The sequence below is a fragment of the Lepisosteus platostomus genome, chromosome 6 (genome assembly GCF_059453375.1).
Source record: "Lepisosteus platostomus isolate fLepPlt1 chromosome 6, fLepPlt1.hap1, whole genome shotgun sequence".
NCBI classification, from domain to species: domain Eukaryota; kingdom Metazoa; phylum Chordata; class Actinopteri; order Semionotiformes; family Lepisosteidae; genus Lepisosteus; species Lepisosteus platostomus.
This window is the reverse complement of record NC_142616.1, coordinates 33,990,624-34,009,986: the sequence shown is the minus strand read 5'-3', so window position 1 is coordinate 34,009,986 and position 19,363 is coordinate 33,990,624. Positions and strand designations below refer to the sequence as shown.

Sequence of the window (19,363 nt, the reverse complement as noted above, 5' to 3'; positions counted from 1 at the left end):
ACACCAGTAATGTACCAGTATGTTTTTAGACTGTGGGAGGAATACAGATGACCCAGCAAAAGCTCACACTTTCAGGGGGTGAACATGTAAACTCCACACAGCAGGTGCTCCAGACCATACTTAAATGAAGAACCTAAGAGCTGTGCTGCAGCAACTCTAATTGCCATCCACAACCAAACCATTATGGTTCAAACTACTTCAAGCGGTAGAACAGAATAGACCTCATCATCTGAACTTCCTCAGTAGAGCCAGAATTGCCTGTGCAACTCCAACAGACTGTGGTGAAAGAGTCTGACGCTCCTTGGATTTGTATTTCTTTCAGTTTTTATGTTACAAAAGCATAGTTCTTGCATAATTTCCGGTACTTCTTCCAAAAATTAAAACACCCCAGGAAAGAAGATACAGTACCTTCATCCCAATCCTATAATTCAGATATTCAGATATTGAGATATTGAGCAATTAACCAGATAATGTGGTATTGTAAACACTTATTAGATTAAAGAACTGTTTACTGCTTCTGCCTCATGATGCAATGGAGCATGGATAATAACAAAACAGAATGCAAACTCTTTAAGAGTTTTCTTAGGTTAATAAGAGGGTGTCAATAGTAAGATGAATCTAATTGATCTGACTGAGAATTACAAGAAGCTAGCTCCTATTTAGAGATCTCTTCCTACCCAGAACAGAATGTCAGATCTACACTGCGCTTAAAATAGAACGTGTGTAATTGCTGTGAGGACTCTCTGCAGCTGCGACTTGAGTGCCTGCCATATTACAATTGCTTAAAGGAGCAGATTATAAATTAGAATCACACCCCAAATGTGCTTCGATTGATATTGACATTCATCATTGCAACAATTGTAATTGTAAAACCGCTCCTAAAAAGTTCTCTGTTGTGAATGACCAGAATGACCACTTTTACTAAGTTTATGTTCAAAACTTTAGCCGCATGCTGCAATAAAATCTTGATTTTCCTGAAGCTCCCTCACAATAGTAATTGAAAATCCAACATTTGGTCTTTTTCACTAAGTAGCATTTAGAGGAATAGGAACAAATAATAGGTTTACTCCATGCTGAAAAAAAGAAGAAAGAAAACACAACGTTTCGGCCGTGGAACCTTCTTCAGGTGTAAGCCTACGCATGCTGATGCAGCTACCCACCTGAATATTTAGAGGAATAGTTAGCATGACAACTACAGAAAACCACACAGAAGCAAACATGTGTTGCACCTTTTGTAAATTTAAAATTTACCTTTAGTGGTAAAATTCCATATATTCAATACTAAGCGGATTAAAACGTGCACAGTAAAGAGATTAAATGATTAAATCTTTTCACTACCGACCAATGCACCACGAGTGCCCCTGTAGGTCATTTTGGCCAGCCAATCACTTACCGCGGTAGACTGCGGTGGCTTGTGGGTAGTTGCGTGCGGTAAGGGTTTGTACTGTGCATTTTGAATGGCTGCATTTAAGGGTCACCTATAGAATCCTCCTCATTACTGTTTGAAATTATTATTCATTATTTTTCTAGTGTTGTCAGCACAGTATTCCTTTTTTTTATATTATGTTTCCTGAGTCCTCTTGATGGGTCCTTCATTTTTGACTGAGAGATCAAATCAAGGATCTGATTGTAAAACCCTTCAGCAGTTAGTGCTATGACTGAGAGGGAAGCAAATAAAAACACAAATCCATGTCCTTCTATCATTCGAACACGAACACAAAAGCAATGAATAAATAAAACAGGCTTTTATAAAATTAACCCACAAAGGACAGGAGTATTGAAGTAGTTTTTATTTTTATTTTACTGAATAGGTAAACAAAAACAACAACAGAAAACTCCTTCACACTTAAATAATCCAACACACAATACTCAGAACATTCCTTAAAGTGCCCAACAGTCAAACTGACTGATCTCCATGCCTGCTTTCTTTTAATACAGGAGAGCAGTCACAAGGCACCATATGGATGGTTTATGATTGCCCATTCTAATAATAAACTAAATACGAAAGCCCCTACAGCAGAGACAAGAGAGAATGGGATTTTATTTAGAGGCTATTTCCAGAAGCTCAGCAAGGACTGCTGGCAAATGCCAGGATTTATATTAGAAGGTTTTTATTGGCGGTACCACATCCATACCACTTGTACCTCACATTTCCAATTAGCTCTTGTCATAAGCAAAGCAATAATTCCAGTGGAATTAGGTGTCAAATCAAGATAAGTTTTGATGAATAAGCTATTGCCCAGAACAACAGAATTTTCAAAAGTTTGTATGAACATTATACAAATTTAATGGAACTTAAAAGTTTTATCATTGGAAAAGTAAGGCCATGAATCACATAGGCTTATATATTCACTTATTTGTGTTATGCAAGATTTGTGCTGTTTACAGGTTAGGATTACAATTCCCACAAGTTTGGCTAAAGATCAAATACCTTTATCATATGATACCAATTTATGAGAATAATAAGGGTTTCAATTACTTGAGTGCATTACATTCCAATTATTTATGAAGTCAGCCAATTAATCAAAAGAGCATAAGACGGTGATAGAGCACTGTGGTGCCATAAATGGGATTCTCTTACAGAAGCTGTTAAATCAGATTTTACAGCACAAAGACAGTTTGAACCACTGTCATTGCTCGGCTTGTGTGAAAAGACCCTCTCACATACACACAGAGCTGCTCTGTTTGTTCCTAATTTAGAAATGTGTTAGCACAACACTACTTTTTAACTGCCCTTGACACAACTGTTTGTACTGGCAATATTCGTACATTAATTTATGCTACTGAACAAAAACCCTACTAGAGCATTGCTGTGAGCGATCCATGATTTCATGTTGATTTACAACAGGGATTTTAAATGTTGTTATTTTAAAACTATTCTAAATCTCTTAGTGCAAAATCATATTTGTACTGTAGCATTAAAGGTGATGAGAATAAGCCTCTCTATCTCTGGTACAGCTGGGAAATAATATGAATACTTCTTTTGGATTATTGTCTTAAATCATAAAGCATTTTCCTTCACCTCTCTGATATGTTTCTTTATTCCACATCAGATGTTGCCTGTCTTACACGAAAGTGTACATAAAGTACATTTCACTGGTTTTCTTTTATTTTCATAGCACTCCATCAGTGTTATTTAACTCTGTCATGTTTTTGTGTATTATAAGTAACCACACACAATACAGTGAATTTGTTTTTGATTAACAAAAAGCTGCTCTGTACAATTTGGTACATTATGCTATGTGAAAACATTTATTTGGCCTGGTGTAGATGTCAAGGACTTTTCACTTTCTGTGTCTAAAGATGGCTTCCCAAAGGCCTATTAGCATTTAAAACTCCAATGCCTGTAAACATTTACTCATTTGAACACATGTGGTAAAAATCATTGATTGCAGCAGTTGAGCACTGCCTTCTCAGTCTGTCTGTAGTAAAGAATGACTTCATGCAAAGCATTACTGTGAGTGTGGGACATTACAGGCACACTAATCCCTCCGACAAAAGTGCTCCTGACTGGGTAACCTCAGAACACTGACAAAGTCTGTTTATAACAAGTTGTGGAGAAAGTTAAAGACATTTTACAGACTGCTTAACATAGTTTAGATGTTCTTGACCTTTTCCACAAATATTTTAAACATTAAATTTAAAACAAATTTAAATCTGTTACTACAAAGATAACTTGAAGACTGCAATGCCGAGATGAGACTGCGCCCTGAAGTTAGCAAAGCAAGTGGAGCAAACTGACTGAGAATAACACAAATCTCTACCCAGAGCTAACTGCACTCACATAAGGTTTAAAAACATAACAAACAGAATGCTAGAATGTATTGCTGTAAAGAATTCATCTGAAATCAAATATTTGTATCTTCAGGAAGCAACATCTGCCAAAGGAAAGAAAAAAACAAAACTCCAAGTGTTTATATGCTTAGTAACAGCTACATTCTGTACAGTTTGCAGTGAGAAATGTACTGAATATGAACTGAATGTAACCTGCATTAACAGACACTAAAAAAAGATAAACCTACATCCAAAATATGTCTCAAGGTAGTGGCTTTTTAATAAAGGCCATTTCTTGACTCTTCAGTTTCGGAAATAATGACGTTCCTTTTACAGATATCTCTTTCATTGATCTAACCGCGATAGTCCCAACAGTAAAAAGTTTTCATTACTTTGCGAAGTGCTCTTGTTGATACAAATATGAACTTCCTTCCCAGTCATCTACAAGATGGCGTAACACAACTGCCGTTTAAGTCCTTAAGGCATGCATTTTATAAGTTCATTCAAAACTACAGGAATATAAGTGATTTAGAGCAGCAAATTGTCTTTTTATCTGTGCTTTTCTTTTTATTTCCAGCTTCGGCAGTGCTGTTAGGAGATCTCCTTCTCCATTGTGGCATCCACGTGACCAATTCTGTTTGATTCCCCTTTGATTGGGGGGCTACTGCCTTCCACAGAGCCCTCACTAACGGACTGTGGGCCTTCACAATACTTCTGCTCCTCACCAATCAGCTCGAGTCCTTCCAAAATGTTCTGCACCTTGCGGACCCCATCTCTCCTTGCCTGCCTCACATCATCCCGGCCTTCAGGGTCAACAGAGTCCAGGGCTAGCAGTTCTTTTGTTAAAAGCTCTTCCAGTATCAGGTACTTTTTGTCGTTCTTCTTCCCATCAAAATATTTTACCTCCTCTTCTAACTTCTGCACCCTCTCCACAATCTGCTGAACTTTTTCCAGGCCTGGGTGTCTTGGAGGTAATTCCACTGATTCCTCAATCTTCTGTGGATGAACCTCTTCTGGCACTGGCCAAAATTCTTGGGGTTCAGATTTTACTGGCACTTGGACTTTGACCTCTGTCTTCTCTTGTTTCTCAGGAGGCTGTCTTGCCTCAGCATCTCTATGGACTGCCTGGGCAAACCCTTGAGGCATTTCAAATCCTGGTGGGCTGCCATGCTCCTCGTGGTACAATTTAGGAGGAGACTCCTGCTGTACAATATGATGTTGAACCTGAGGAAAACAGAATTTATTTATTTTACTTTACAACCTGTTGACCTCCGATTGTTTGGTGAAATCTAATTACAAGGATACCAGTTTATTACAAATGTTACAAATATATGTCAAGGCAAAAGGATAATCTAATGAGTAAAAGCACATTCAGGAAAACCAAATCATAAGAGCAAAAATGTGGCACAGGGATAGTATGGTAACAGTACGAAATGTTTTTTTAAAGTTTAAGGAGAAGGGACAGACTCCTAAAATCAATTTTATTTTACAAAGCTCCTATGTAAAGTGTTATAATTTGGTCAATGAAAATGTTTTCCAAGCACTCGATTTGACCCTGGGACAACAAATTCACCTGTATCAAGGCAACCGTACAAGAAATGTCACTTTTCAACATTCTGAGACTGGTTTTCATAATTGGTTTAACCAATTAGTCATTCTAATTCTGTACCTGTGGACGCTCTCCCATGACCTGAGCCTTGACAGGTGACTGGGCTCTGGCGTGGGGGGGAATCTGCACGGGAGAGGCCTCGTGGCTTGGCCTGTCGCGATTGGAATGGGCAGGGGCTGTGTGGACAGTCCATTCTTCTGGCTGGATTCGGGAGAAGGCTGGCTGGTAGTCCATGTGAGAGGGACGCTGGGGGTTGACAACAGGCGTGGGCGGGGCCTGGGAACGGCCCGTTGCCCCCTCGTGGATCACGGGTATGGGGATGTAACCAGGCTGAAGCTGGGGTCCACTGCTTCCTGGCCGGGCAGGCTGGTGGCCAGGAGCCGTGTGGGAGCACGAGGTCTGGGGAAGGTGCTGATGGTGGACATGGTGAAGGGTCTGAAACTAAGACAAGAAGAGCAGCACATTAAGAGAGCCATTTTGTGGTGAGAGAGAGCATATACAGCTAATGAATCTGGATCTGCGTAAGCTCTACCAAATTATTTTCAATTGTTCTGACACTTTTACGAGTGTGTCCTGAAACAGACAAAGTAGCTTTGAGTAGGTCTTATTAAACAAGTACTCTCTGTGGTGGGTTAGCTTTTAACTGTTGCATATTTTCTGTAAAACCTATTTGAAGAGAGCTGGTATTTTGTTAAAGAGGAAACTCAGACTAAATCTGGATCACTTAACACTAAGATAATAAAATATTGCCATATACTGCTTACAGCTACATTATATGCCATAACTCTCAAATAAACTGCTCTAGAGAAACACACTGCATGTCTTACCATTATTATTTGGAGACCAAAGGCAAATCAGACTCATGATCTAAAAAGGATATTTCATTTTAAAAAAAAAGTAAAATAAACCCCTCATAAAATAACCGTTTTTAAAACGCTTCTAAGAGGCTTCTGTGGTGTGCATACCTAGAATGTAGCAGTGAGCCCCTAATGAAAACAGACAAGTGTGACGATGAAGAACAAATTACCTCAGGTGCCTGTGAGACAGGTGAAGACGACAAGCCTTGCCCACAGTGTGGATCACTCGGACAGTCCTCTGCTGGGAGCCTGATGGGGGACTTGGGTCGCCCTGTGTGACCTGGTGTGGGAGAAGGCACCCGTCCCTCGGTCCTGACCCTCTGCATGGGGGCAGGCTGGGGATAGGAGTAGTACGGGTGTTGCTGCTGCTGCCTGGGATCCACGCTGTCATGAACAATGGGGATGGGGATGTATCCTGGCCGAAGGTTTGGGTATTTCACCTCCCTCTGATACTGCTTCTGAGGCTCCTGGGGAGACAGCTGTGAAGCCAGACAAGGGCCGTTCGAAGAAGCCTGGGCATCCTTGAAGAAAGACCATCACAAAGAAATCATTTTAGAAAACCTTTTGTCTTAAAAGCACAGGGAGCCACATCTTAATATGTGAGAATATGAGCCATGAGCCCACTTTGAATATCTTCCAAGACTTTGAGAGTTTAACATCTACACACCTCAAAACACATTAGGCCACATTCGTAAAACCTCAGTGTTGGGCTAATTTATCATCCATTTTGTGATATACAAAACAAACTCGACGTTACAAAATTAGTAATATAAAATAATAATAGTAACTAAAAAATTAAACTATCAAATCTCCTGAAAGACCTGTCACTTTCTGTGTCGTTTTCTCGTAAAGAAAATACAAGTGTAAATTTGGAAACAAAGGTAAATGTTTTATGATGTTTTAAAATGTTTTTGCCCATTGCTTTTGATTTTTTTCAATTGATCTTTTTCATTGTTACATGTAACATCCATCCATCTTCTAAGCTCTTTATTTAATATAGGAACATGGAGAGAGCCTTAGTCTATCCTGGCAAGCAACAGGTGCAAAGTGGGATACACCCAGGATAGGACTCCAGTCCATCACAGGACACACACAGACACTACACTGACTGGTAATATGTTCAGACAGCACAAAAAGATTGTCATGGGTTTCTTCTTATTTTGTAACATTTTTTCTATATTTAAATTTAGCAGAATATCCTATAATGTTAACGGAATTTTCAGACTTACCTAAAAACAACGTTACATGATCTGTCTGCAGCAATGTATGAAATTATTAAAGACAACATTTGGGCTTTATCTGGTTTGGGCTTTATCATGCTAGGAGCAATAATTTCAGACAGAATAATCCATGAGAAAAATATTCAGTGCTCTCATGTATCAAAAATGTACTGAGATGTTAGGGAGCTTTACTGAAAAGTTTAAGACAGCTTGCATATCTGACAAGTGCCACAGATATTACTTTGTCAACTTATAGTTCTCTATCATGACCTCCATTTTTCACACCTCTTGTAATTTGATAGTATTTTTCAAGGACCTGCAGAAAACCATTAGTGTCTATGGTAACAGCAATGGAAAAAGATTATTGAAACTGCAGAAAACAAAGATGGACTGTATGAATGAATTACAGAAAGCTCCCTTTATTGAATAGAAATGACTTATTTTCAGGAAATTGCTTAATGGAAAAACTACAGCTTGTCAAAAGACTTGCTCCTGAAAAAAAATGTGGTGTTGAAGGAAGGAGCCAAGTTTATGCAATCAACATTTTAATGTGAATACATCTGTGATATTCATTAAAACAACTGTCCAGGAAATCCACAACAGATATAAAAGTTTAGATTGCCCACATACAGTAACAAACTTCTTAAATGATAGCTTTACTGTTCCTGTGACACAAAACCTAAAACATTTCAACATGAGACTATTATATTGGTACTGTAGAAAACGCAATTAGAAAATTTAATAACCTAACAAGAAACATATAAGAGAACTTGAATCAATATCAATACATGTCTGTGGAATGCTTAAACTAAACTCCTTTGTTAGAGATGGAGGTTGATTTTTGTCCTTTTTGCAAAATTCCTTAACCTTCCATTTTCATATACATCCCAAAATAACAACAAAGTGTGCTTCCAGACAGTAGCATGAACTGATGGCCTTTAAGTTAGGTTTAAGTTGTTTACGTTCTGTATGTGCGTATTGAGGTAGTAGACATACTTTTCTTACATTCATTTAAAAATATCATTCTTTACAGTAAAAGGTTAATAGGCTGAAGTTCCTTTTTTTATTTAAAAATTAAGAACGCCCACACAAATAACTGAACACATTCCAGAATCACAGGAAGAGTCAGCCTTTAATCACTTTTTTGTCTTTTTTTTTTAGACTACAGGGAATCATGCCTCATATCAAAGTGCGCCTTGAAATTCAATCAGATCTGGAGAGCTTAACAAAGTCATTGATTCAAAGCTTCTTTTTTCCCAGAAAGATAAAACCCATTCTGTTATTCAAGATACACACAGAAATTCAGTTTATCATTTTAGATGGCAAATTTCTTATTTTATAGCATGTACTGTTATAATGCAGATATTATTTTCAGGTAAAGGCATAAATGATTTCTGTTACTGCCTATTTCTCAGTTCTTTCATGATAACTTATAATGATAGTACAAAATATCTTGTAATTACTTAAAATATTAAAATATTAAAATGATGTACCGAGATATATCAACTGAGAACAAATAGTTGTGGACAACAAAGATTGAAATAGAAATGCATTTATAGTGAAGGAAATTTACTAGACCTTGCTCTACAGCTGCATTTGGGCCCATAGACATCTTCTTGGCTCAACGTCCAGAGCCTTAATCACTACTACCCCCGTATGTTTTTAAATAAAACATCAAGGAGCATTTTATTATTTGAAGTCCTGGTTTCACATCAGTCTTCATGCAGAAGTGAGACATTAAGTGAGATGATAACTATTTGAGATTATTGCTTTTTCAGCACTGTTGTATATAAAATAATTTGTTTTACTTGTACCTAGAAGCCTGTCATTGTTTTGCACTTTTTCACTTTCGGAGAAACTTTGCTTTCTATTTCGGACATTGTTGCCTTTTTGGATGTATCTCTAAGTACTTTGATGGTCCGGCAATGATCTGCTGCTCTGCTCTTCTTCCTTTGAGTCTGGCCAATTGTCCTTTCACTATCTTCACTATCTTATGAAGCCACATGCTTTTGGTCACCCTGTAACCTGTTCATTTCTTTTTCCATCTTGCCTTTCACATACAGTACTTGTTTGGGTCTCTCATTTTTGTATTCAGGGTGCAGGTTTAACAACTGTATGCTACTATGCTACTAAAGACAGGACACGCTGGTCAAAGATTTTAAGGCACAATGACAAATTCCCCTTTCTAAATCATACTCCATACTCCAATCTCCAGGTCATTTTTGTGCTCTCTTTTATCCTGGACATCTGGTTTACAGCTCTTGATTTCAATTGACTTAAAAACATACAATTAAAGAGCTCTTCAAGTTTGATCCAACTAAATTAATTCTATATAAAATATAAACATGAAAACTGTTCCAGTACTTAATTTTAGTAAGTTGAAAGGAAGGCTTCTGAGGAAGTGCAAAACTAATTTTAGAGCCAATGATCATAAAATAGATTAAAGTATAATTGCGAAAATAGTGAATCACTACTGAATGCTACTAAAAAAATCCCTTTATGTTTTTGAAGAACATCCTAAACACCTACAGTAAAATAAAATATTCATAATCCAATTTAAATTACTGTCAATAGTTTGCTTGAAACACCTACAGTAAATCTATTGTACACTGTTACTTACTGCTTTTTCTATTCTGTTGCTCAGGGAAACACTTCCAATTAAAAATTGTCTTAGCGTGATCTGGCACACAGCAATGCTTGATGTAGTGTATTTAATTTAGTCTGAATATATTTCAGTACATCTGTTCAACCTTTCCCTGTTCCGAATGACATCAGAACATCCAAAGATGCTGCATAGAGACACTGGCTTTTCCGCCTCTCACAAGAAAAATGAGATCACAACCAGATCTTAAAGGAATAGTTTATCTTGTCGGGATTCCCCTGTTACTTCATTTCAGACTTGGTGCACATCTAGACGATTCTGCCAACAGTGGCTCTGTAAGAATTGGATTTCAATTTCAATTCAAAATGCTTTATTCATCACGTAGCCTAACATGTAAACTTGTTGATCTTATCCCCTTACACCTTAGTCCCTAATCTGCTGTCCAGATGCTTTTTGAAAACTTGTTTGCACCGCAATTGTTTGTGAATAATATATGTAGGGACAACATATGACAGCTATACATAAGACAGAGACAATTGAACAAAAGAAATAAAAAGAAAAACAAGAACAACTTGCATTAACAGCTACTCTCCATTAGATGCTGAAATCCCATCTGTATCCATGTACTTATCAAGGTGTTGGTCCCCACAATAACAGGTAAGAGTTCACTGGTTACACAGACTATATAGTGCAATGCAATGGAAGACAGTATGTAGTCAGTTCCAAACCCAAAATGGTGAAACTAAAATAACTAGAATCAAATTAATTCAAAGCTCTAAAAATATTTAGCATAAGAAACACAGGTCTCTGGAATTTTATCGAAACAATTTTATCAAGCTTTAAAAAGCATGCTCATCACGCTTATGATGACAGAAGTGTAGTTATAACTATACTTTTAGTCTACAAATATCCTTATCAATGTATTAGCATTACATTGCAACGTTTCAATTTTTTCTGTTATTATGAACTTGAAGCATGCACTGCCATTTTGGACAACATCATGTTCACTGGCTTACACTACAAGAAACATCTATTCTTGAAACAAATCTCACAACAGCCATGTTATATTACTCTATTAAGAAAGACTGCTGTAAAAGATTACTGAGTCAATTATAACTTTCATTATTCGACATTCTTATTTACATGGGTTCAGGTGTGGAACTGTGTCAGCATGCGTTAAATGCAAAGACCAAAATAAGTGTTAATTCCAAGCTGAAAAGGAGAAAGTAGTAGCTTTTACTTTTCACAATGCAATTAACTTTGACTTATTCTTATTTACTTTTTAAATTTTACTGTCTTTTCTGATTTCAGGTTATTTCCTGATATTTACATTGCTTATAATGACTCATTACTAAATTACATTATACAGAACACACACTAGATGCATGTACTGTAAGTTAAATAAATAAAGTGTAATACATTCCTTGACTTGAGTTTCAATCATGTTGGGGCCTACAGAATAAAATGAAATTCAAACGTGTTTCAGCCTGCAAGATTAGAAACCGAGGCAAGTCTTCGCTTATCCACAGAGGTCTGCATTTCATAAAAAGGCTTTAAGATGCTGAAAAAATTATAAGCAATGACTGTTCCCACACAACTGTGAGTCCTGTGCAGTCAATGGAAACTCTCAGGGTCAGCCTACATATCCAAGCCATCATATCACTGGCTTGTTGGAAATAGGTGCTACATTTGCCTAGCAACAGCATCAGTCACAACAAAACAACAACAGAGAGCTCCCCATTTCAAGCAATAATAAACTCTATCATATGACAATAAAGAAAATACAGATATTGCAAATCCTTCTTCAAAAATTTTAGCACTTCATTTCAGCTGTACTGAAATAATATAAGGACAAGAGAAATCAATTTCCCTCTTACACTGATTTCTTTTATAAGTCTTATGACTGTTAGGCCTAATTTGGGACAATGGTATCTATGGTAAGGCACTTTCCCAGAGTAATGAGAAACAGCACAGAACAGAATTCATAGAATAAACTAGTCAATTACAAGGTGATTCATTGCTTATTGTCAGACAAGTTCATTTGCAGTTTTCTTTGGAAATGAAGAGGTGGACTTTTAAACAGCTCATTTGGTAGCAGAAAGTGCATTGAGACATTTAAATTCAGAAAACCCAAACAAAAACATATGAATACAGAATTTCATGTTTATATGTATAATGCCAACACTATTCCTTAGAAAAAAGCAAATCAAATTAAGGTTTTAGACAGAAAGCTAAAGAAACTCCAAGTATCTTCTATAGTCTGTCTTTCCATTCCTGTACAAAAATACCTTTCAGAAACTAAAACAGCCCTGTGATCTGCTTACAAGCTCTTGACGAAAAGTTTAACTCACTTGAATTATTCAATAGTAAATGAATTTTTTTATACTAATAAGTAAAATAAACTCTGAATTCCACAGTATGTTCATAATATGTTCCATCTATCACAGAATAGAAACACCACAGCTAAAACAGTCATGCCCCTGGGTGGGAGAGAATACATATTATAGCGACTGGGCCTACACAACCGTCAGTTGTCATGGGAACCCAAGTTTATGGCTTCTCAGACGAAAAGGCCTGATACAGAAGGAGGCAGCAATATGATGTTGCACACAATCACAACATTGAAAGAAAACAACGTACTCCCACAAACTGAAGTTTCAATGAGAAAACTGGGTCAATTAATTTTTTATTGTTTTTTTGTAAAGATTTCATGATGCATGTGCTAGCATGACAAAAATATACTCATAATATGGCATTGTATAGACTAAAGGATGGCAATCATATTAAGGTTAAGAGGCTCCCTTTGCATTAATATGTCAATAACCTGTGGAGTGTAGAAACCAAGACATTCTGCTTTTTAAATAATAAGAAGGACCTAACTAAGCTAAAATAGAAGCTTTAAACATTTAAAAAATAATCTAGTAGTGGCAGGAGAATGTGCTGAGCTGACTGCAATCCTGTGATCTTTACACATTCCCACAAAGACATAGAGGGCGTATTTAAATGCAGCATGAAACTGTTCTACACCATTTTTCTGCTTTTAGCTTTCCAGTACCTCAGGCGGTGATTTTCCATTGCTTTTTGTGCACTTTGTGCTAATATAGCATTTGTTATTAAAGATACAATTCTATGTAAAGCTCTGTGTTTATATCACCAGAGAACAGTAGGTCTTCAATACTGGTGCTGTCACATTTTTCTCAAGACTGGGAAACACCTATGTGTTGTTGATCAACATATCTTCATCTGCTCAATTAAGACAACTGTGGGCTGGAAGGTCAGAAGGTCATTTGGTCAAAATTATTTCAAAGTTATTTACTTTAACCATTTACTTGCTTAACTGATCACCAAGAAACTGATCCATATCTTTAAAAAACTGGTGATTTACAGTGTCCTATAAATGCCACTGGACTGGGGGCATTCCAGGTCTAGGATAGGAGACTGCTTAGCAGTTAAAGCTTTTTCTGTTGGGATCCTCTTTTGTCATTTCTTTGAACAGCACTATTAACACACCAAAGTGACAACTGCTTAGGGCTTAGGGGAAAACCGCAATGGACCTTTACTAGGCGTGTTTTTTACATTTTTAGCCTCGATTTTCTGACTATTCTAAGATAATTACTTTTTGTATAAATAATTTGAAATTTAACAAAGAGTTTAAAATACATACTAAAAAGTACGTCAGAATCTAAGAAAAACATAAGAACAAGAAAGAAGCAGATCTCCAGTTTTTGGACAGTTCAAAACATTGTTTTCTAGTGAAAAGGCATGTATATGCCTAATGCTCTCATTTTCAAGACTCAAGGTTTAGATCATGTTTTGCACATCCTTCTTCACAGCAAAGTGCACTGCAAGACAACTTGCTTTGTTTTTGTGAGTGATAGACTATGTTATGCTTGTAATTGGACCTCTCCCTCTGCCCCTCCTGCGCAGCACAAAGAGTAAACTGTCACAGAGGAATAGAACAATGCAGTAATAAAATAATCAAAAACACTGGGGCTAGAGCCCCTGACATTAACCCATGCACTGGACCTTCGGTTGTTTTAAAGTTTTAGATGTATTTCGGTAATGACTGGCTTGTATTTACTGTAGACTGTACTGAAGCATAAGAGCTGTATTTTACTCATAATCTTTTAACTGTAAGTCTTTAGTCTTGTGCCTGTCCTGGACTTTAGCTAGTGTTTAATCACTAGCTGGAAGGCTTTTTCAAAAACTTAAATTCCAGCAAAAGGAATTGTGCTTTCCTCTTACTAGGTCTTTATGACATGTCTGGAGAAGACATCAGTTTGAAAATACAAATGTTCTATCCTAATGCTGTTTAAGTGCAGAATGCATATTTGAATTACATTTTCAAGTTTTAATTATATGAAACAATTATGGCAGTACTTTCTTCAAAGGTTGCATACACAAGGATAAGCAGGGTGTTGCCACATTCATTTCATTTTCAAATTTAGCCTAGCAGTCACTCTGCTCCAAACAATATCATTACATAGATTTATGTTTACCATTTCTGGGTGCAATTAAATCATTGTATTTAATTAGTTCAGAGACATTACGGGCATCACCTGCCAATTTTTATATGGCATCCAGCACCACCAAATTACACAGTACTGTGCCCACAGATGAGACAAGATCACGGGCCTTAAGCTAATGTCAGAGCACCACTCAAAAACATATTTTACTTTTCCACTCTTGAAAAACGTGGAGCTTATAATATTACACAAGTAAAAGAAGAATTATAGAGATGTCACGCACAACAGATCAATTTCTAGCTCTTTACATTAATTCTCCAAAAACACTGAAAACCATACCTTTTATATGTTGTGTATACAAATATGTGTAATATAGATTTTTCATCAACACCTTATGCATGGGATTGACGCAGTGTGTACATGGTGCCTAAAAGTTTTCAGTATAGTGCGGACCTGGAGACATTATTATAAAGGTCTACATATGTTAATACACAGGTTAAATATACGGTGTGGTGAAAATAAGTGTATTCCCTTATCATTTTATGATACCTTATCGGTTATCATTTTATAATTTAACATAGACATATTTGACCTTCACCTAGTTCTAATAGTAGTAAACATAACCTCATTTGTCAAACAACACAGTAATTCTACTTTGTTATTATTTATTTTTACAAAATCAGCCATCATTTAGCAGCAGTAACTTGAATTAAATGCTTCCTGTAAGAGTCGATCAGTCTCCCACATTGCCCTGGAGGAATTCTGGCCCACTCTTCCTTATAAGACTTGGCCATTCCAAAATCCTGAATTTCTTGTTTCTGAGCCATTCTCTTATAAATTTGGTTGTGGGTCCTGGATCATTGTCCTGTTCTATGAGCCACTTTTGGTTTAGCTTTAGACTTCAAACAGATGGTCTCACAGTTTCCTCTGCAATACTCTGGTATACTGTAGAATTCATATCAGACGAGGTGATAGCAAAATGTCCAGGTCCCAAACCATTACCATTACCATGCTTAATGGCTGTTATGAGGAACGTCTGGCCAAAACCAAACACTGCCTTTTGGCAAACACGTTTTGCTTTATGCACAAACAACGCCACTTTTGACTCATCTGTCCGGAGCACACTCTTTCAGAAGTCTTGCTTTTTCATTCAGGTGCTGTGCAGCAGTCTTCTTACATTGCAGAGGCTTCCTTCTTGCTATCCCTCCATGAAAGATATTCTTATTCACTCTGTTTCCAATGGTGGACTCATGAGCTCTGACATTTACCACAGCACGAAATCCCTGGATGTAACCATGGGCATCAAACTATCAGATCTTGGAGAGAATTTGGTAGAATAAACTCCTGGGTAGATTGGAAGTCTTAAATTTTCAGTATTTGTAGATGATCTTTCTTATTGTGGAATGATGGACTTCATATTGTTTGGAAATGACTTTGTAACCCTTCTCAGACTGATAAGTAACAACAGTTCTTTCACAGATTTCTTTTGATCTGGGCATAATGTTACCATGAACTGTAGTGCTAAAAACTGATGAAGTTTCTGATTTAATACACAGGTAAAAATCACTTTCAGTTGGTCAATTAATCATTTGCACATGTTTCGGCGCACCTGATTTTACAGTAGATACCCTCTTAATTCTTAATTGTGATGGTAGAGAAATGGTAACTTACTTTTTCACACAAAGATATTGAATGTTGGCTGATTATTTTTTTTAATAAACAACGACAAAGTTACATTTTTGTTAAATGCATTTGATTTGATCTACTATTAAGACTTGGTGAAAACTAGGTAAAGTTAAAAAATGTCTAAATGTGTTAAACCTTAAAATCTTAATGGCGTGTACTTTTTCTCCACACTACATAAGGTAGTCGAAGTATTTACAGATGGACTCTCATGAATTTTTTTAATTTAGCCTTGTGCACTTTTAGCTTTGCTTAGTTTTTTTTTTACTTTGAAAACTTTTGCTGTACTCCCATAAATACTTGAAAACTTTTTTTTTCTAGTAGGAGTGAAAAGCAGACAAAGACAACCTCTGAACTCTTGCTGACTGAACATATACCACCACCATTGCACCAATTTTATCTCCTGACAGCTGTTTCTTTCGAGCAGATTCTCAGTGTCACTAACTTTGGACAACTGCAAGTGTCGACCTTATAAATGCAAGATGCCAACTGGCTGGCTCTGTGTCCACCATCTAAAATCTTTCAGCATGCCTAGACACAGGGAGAAAGCTCTAATTTTCTATAGCTGTTTACAGAGGTTCAGATTTGCACTTAACGAGAATGGGCATACTGCTCATATGAATTGTTTTGTGTATCTTTCTTAAACCTTCCTATACAGTATTTCCTCATTTATTGGTGGGAGACCAACAGAGATTTAATATATCTGGCAATGAAACTTCACAATACATTAAGCTGCGCAGAAGTGATTTATTTTTCTAGAACGCCCCATCCCTTTTAAGGGAAACTTTTAGGCAAGGAGGAAAATGTTTATACTAAAGCTTACACGGAGATCAAAGTCTGTGAATCTCACGTTGCTGATGTAATAAGAAGCTTTAAATAAACATTGTGAAAAGGTCCAAATACTGAATGGAATGGCTTCACATAGAACTGCAGTGCGTCATACACACAAAACAGCCTCTGGATCTTGACACGGGAATATTAAAGGGCATCAGCAGGATCGCTTTCCACCCGTACAATGCTTTCAAGATGCATGTTCATCCACACTATTCATTTTCATGGAAAACTATCAGACTGCATATTTGGTAGATGTATTCTGTCGTCCATGTATTCTGGATTTGTTCCAGTATAAGAAATCCCTGCGCAGGAGCAAATTAATAAATAATTCTCGCTTCCATAACAGTATCCTAACTCGTTTGTTAAAACTGGAAGGTGCTCTTGATCAAATCCGTTGTGATTTGTAGATGAAATGGTACCGGAATCCGTAGTTATAAAAAGTAAATGAATTAAACGGGTTTCGGGGAGCTCACAAATTATGTCGGCATCACGACCACACAAATTACAAACTTCCAACGTAATCACGCACATTGCTGCATCTGGTATATTATTCACACTGTTGTTCGCCTACCTTATTCACGTCGTGTCTAGGGTCGTTCCAGGTGGTTGTGCGGTTGTTATGATCCACGAAAAAGGGCCATCCTGTCTGCGGGTCAATTTTAATTTCCCAGCCAGGGGGCAATGGGTCGTTAGTAGACATCTGTACCATTGGTGACTGTGTCTTCATGCTATAAAAGCTTCTTGGTTGCGTGAATTGTGCCATTATGCCCTGCCGAGTACCTCCTTTATAGAATCTGTTGGGTGACGTGTTGAAAGGGGTTGGAAATGTCTGGAATTAGCCCGGTCAACTCTGAGACCAAAGTTCTGAGGATAGCTCCGGGAGCCTTGGAAAGTTCTGGCTATATCGAGAGAGAATGTGCGCCACACAAACAGCTCCTCCTTGAGTCATCATCAGCCAGTTGCTGTCAGCACAGGGTTGCAGCGCTCATGCTGTGCAAATGTGCACATGTGCACTTCATGTTCCAGTGAAGCTCTGTGGTGCCCTGAAGCCCTGGACATTCTTGTCTACAATCCCAGGCGCCGTAACTTGCATTCCAGATAACAGTATATCCTGGACTAACAGACATGCTCCTTTGACACCTGCATCTCTCCGTGCTGATCTCGCGGGTATAAAAGCGAGATGCAGCTTTTTTAGTAAGAATTCAAGACAGTCTGTTTCCAAGCAACACCAAACTTGCCTCTTCTGTGACAGAGCCTTGCAGTTGACTTCTAAGTGTCGTGAATAGGAGGAGGAGAAAAATACGTACTGTTAACGTCCTTCAAAGATTATATGTGAGGCATTCCTTAGATGTTAAATTACAAATTGAGCGTGTAAATGTACACCCACCTTAGCTACCTCATTAACCCTTTCCACATGAACGCACCCTCTTCAAATATAATCGTAAACGCAATTAAGGTAGTGTTAAACGCAAAATGTTAAATTATATTCGAATATCTCATCAATTCTAAATCAATAAGATTGATGTGTGTAAACCTATAGTTTATAAAGAGCATAATTCTGTCAAACGCACGGAAATGTTAAAATACTTCACTTGTTTTAAATAGCTGAAAATACTAGATTATTATGTGTTTTTGAGTTTAGCTTCTAGTTTTACGATAAGCGCCTGTGACACACCCAGTTACACTGGGTGTGTATTGTTTTAAAAAGACAAAGCCGAATAAAAAAAACACCATGCAGAGTGGAGAAGTAACCACTTAACATTTTGAGTGACAAACTTCATACTGACGAAACGAGTATTTGTGTTTTTTTGCTCTGAGTTTTGTACATGGTTGCTATCGACTTGAATAAATATTTTCTAAACACCGAACCCTTATATTTAAATACAAATTTATTAATACTAGTATTCAAATACTAATGTAGATGTCATCATATCACTTTTCAGTCGAAGATTAAATCTAATCAACGACCAGTACAGATAAAACAAGGAAAACTCATATACGCCTGAAAGAGGCTTGAAAAGGAAATAGTTTCTTATAGAGGACATTAAATGCCCTTATATATATATAAAGATTATCTGTGAAGCTTGTACGTTAAATGTGAATTTGCCTTTTTTTAATATTTCAGCGGTTAAATGTCCCAAATGTTTCCAGACAGAAAGGTGATGTCCCATGTGTGGAATGAAGATCAGCCATTTGAATTCATTGCATAAAATACAATAAAAACACGAAATTCCAAAACATTCTGGCTTTAAAGTCAGGTCCTATCAATTTACCCAAAAAATAGGCTATGACACACTGTACAATTAAAAGAGGAAACG

General features: G+C 37.1%; 1 protein-coding gene across 1 annotated transcript; it reads right to left on the bottom strand.

The window, feature by feature from the left end:
- Positions 1 to 1,775: 1,775 nt before the first annotated feature.
- bag3 (BAG cochaperone 3) lies at positions 1,776 to 18,262 on the bottom strand. Its single transcript, XM_088635544.1, has 4 exons — positions 17,617 to 18,262; positions 6,411 to 6,761; positions 5,444 to 5,824; positions 1,776 to 4,998 (listed from the first exon to the last, which is right to left on the bottom strand). The coding sequence occupies exons 1-4, from the start codon at positions 17,806 to 17,808 to the stop codon at positions 4,366 to 4,368; spliced, it is 1,557 nt and encodes a 518-aa protein (XP_088491670.1). The 5' UTR covers positions 17,809 to 18,262; the 3' UTR covers positions 1,776 to 4,365.
- Between the last annotated feature and the right edge of the window lie 1,101 nt (positions 18,263 to 19,363).

Coding starts and splice junctions, on each gene's coding strand:
- bag3 (XM_088635544.1), bottom strand. CDS start 17,808: ATGGCACAATTCACGCAACCAAGAAGCTTTTATAGCATGAAGACACAG. Junction 5,825..6,410: donor CTGTCTCACAGGCACCTGAG/GTAATTTGTTCT, acceptor TTCTTGTCTTAG/TTTCAGACCCTTCACCATGT. Junction 4,999..5,443: donor TCATGGGAGAGCGTCCACAG/GTACAGAATTAG, acceptor TGTTTTCCTCAG/GTTCAACATCATATTGTACA.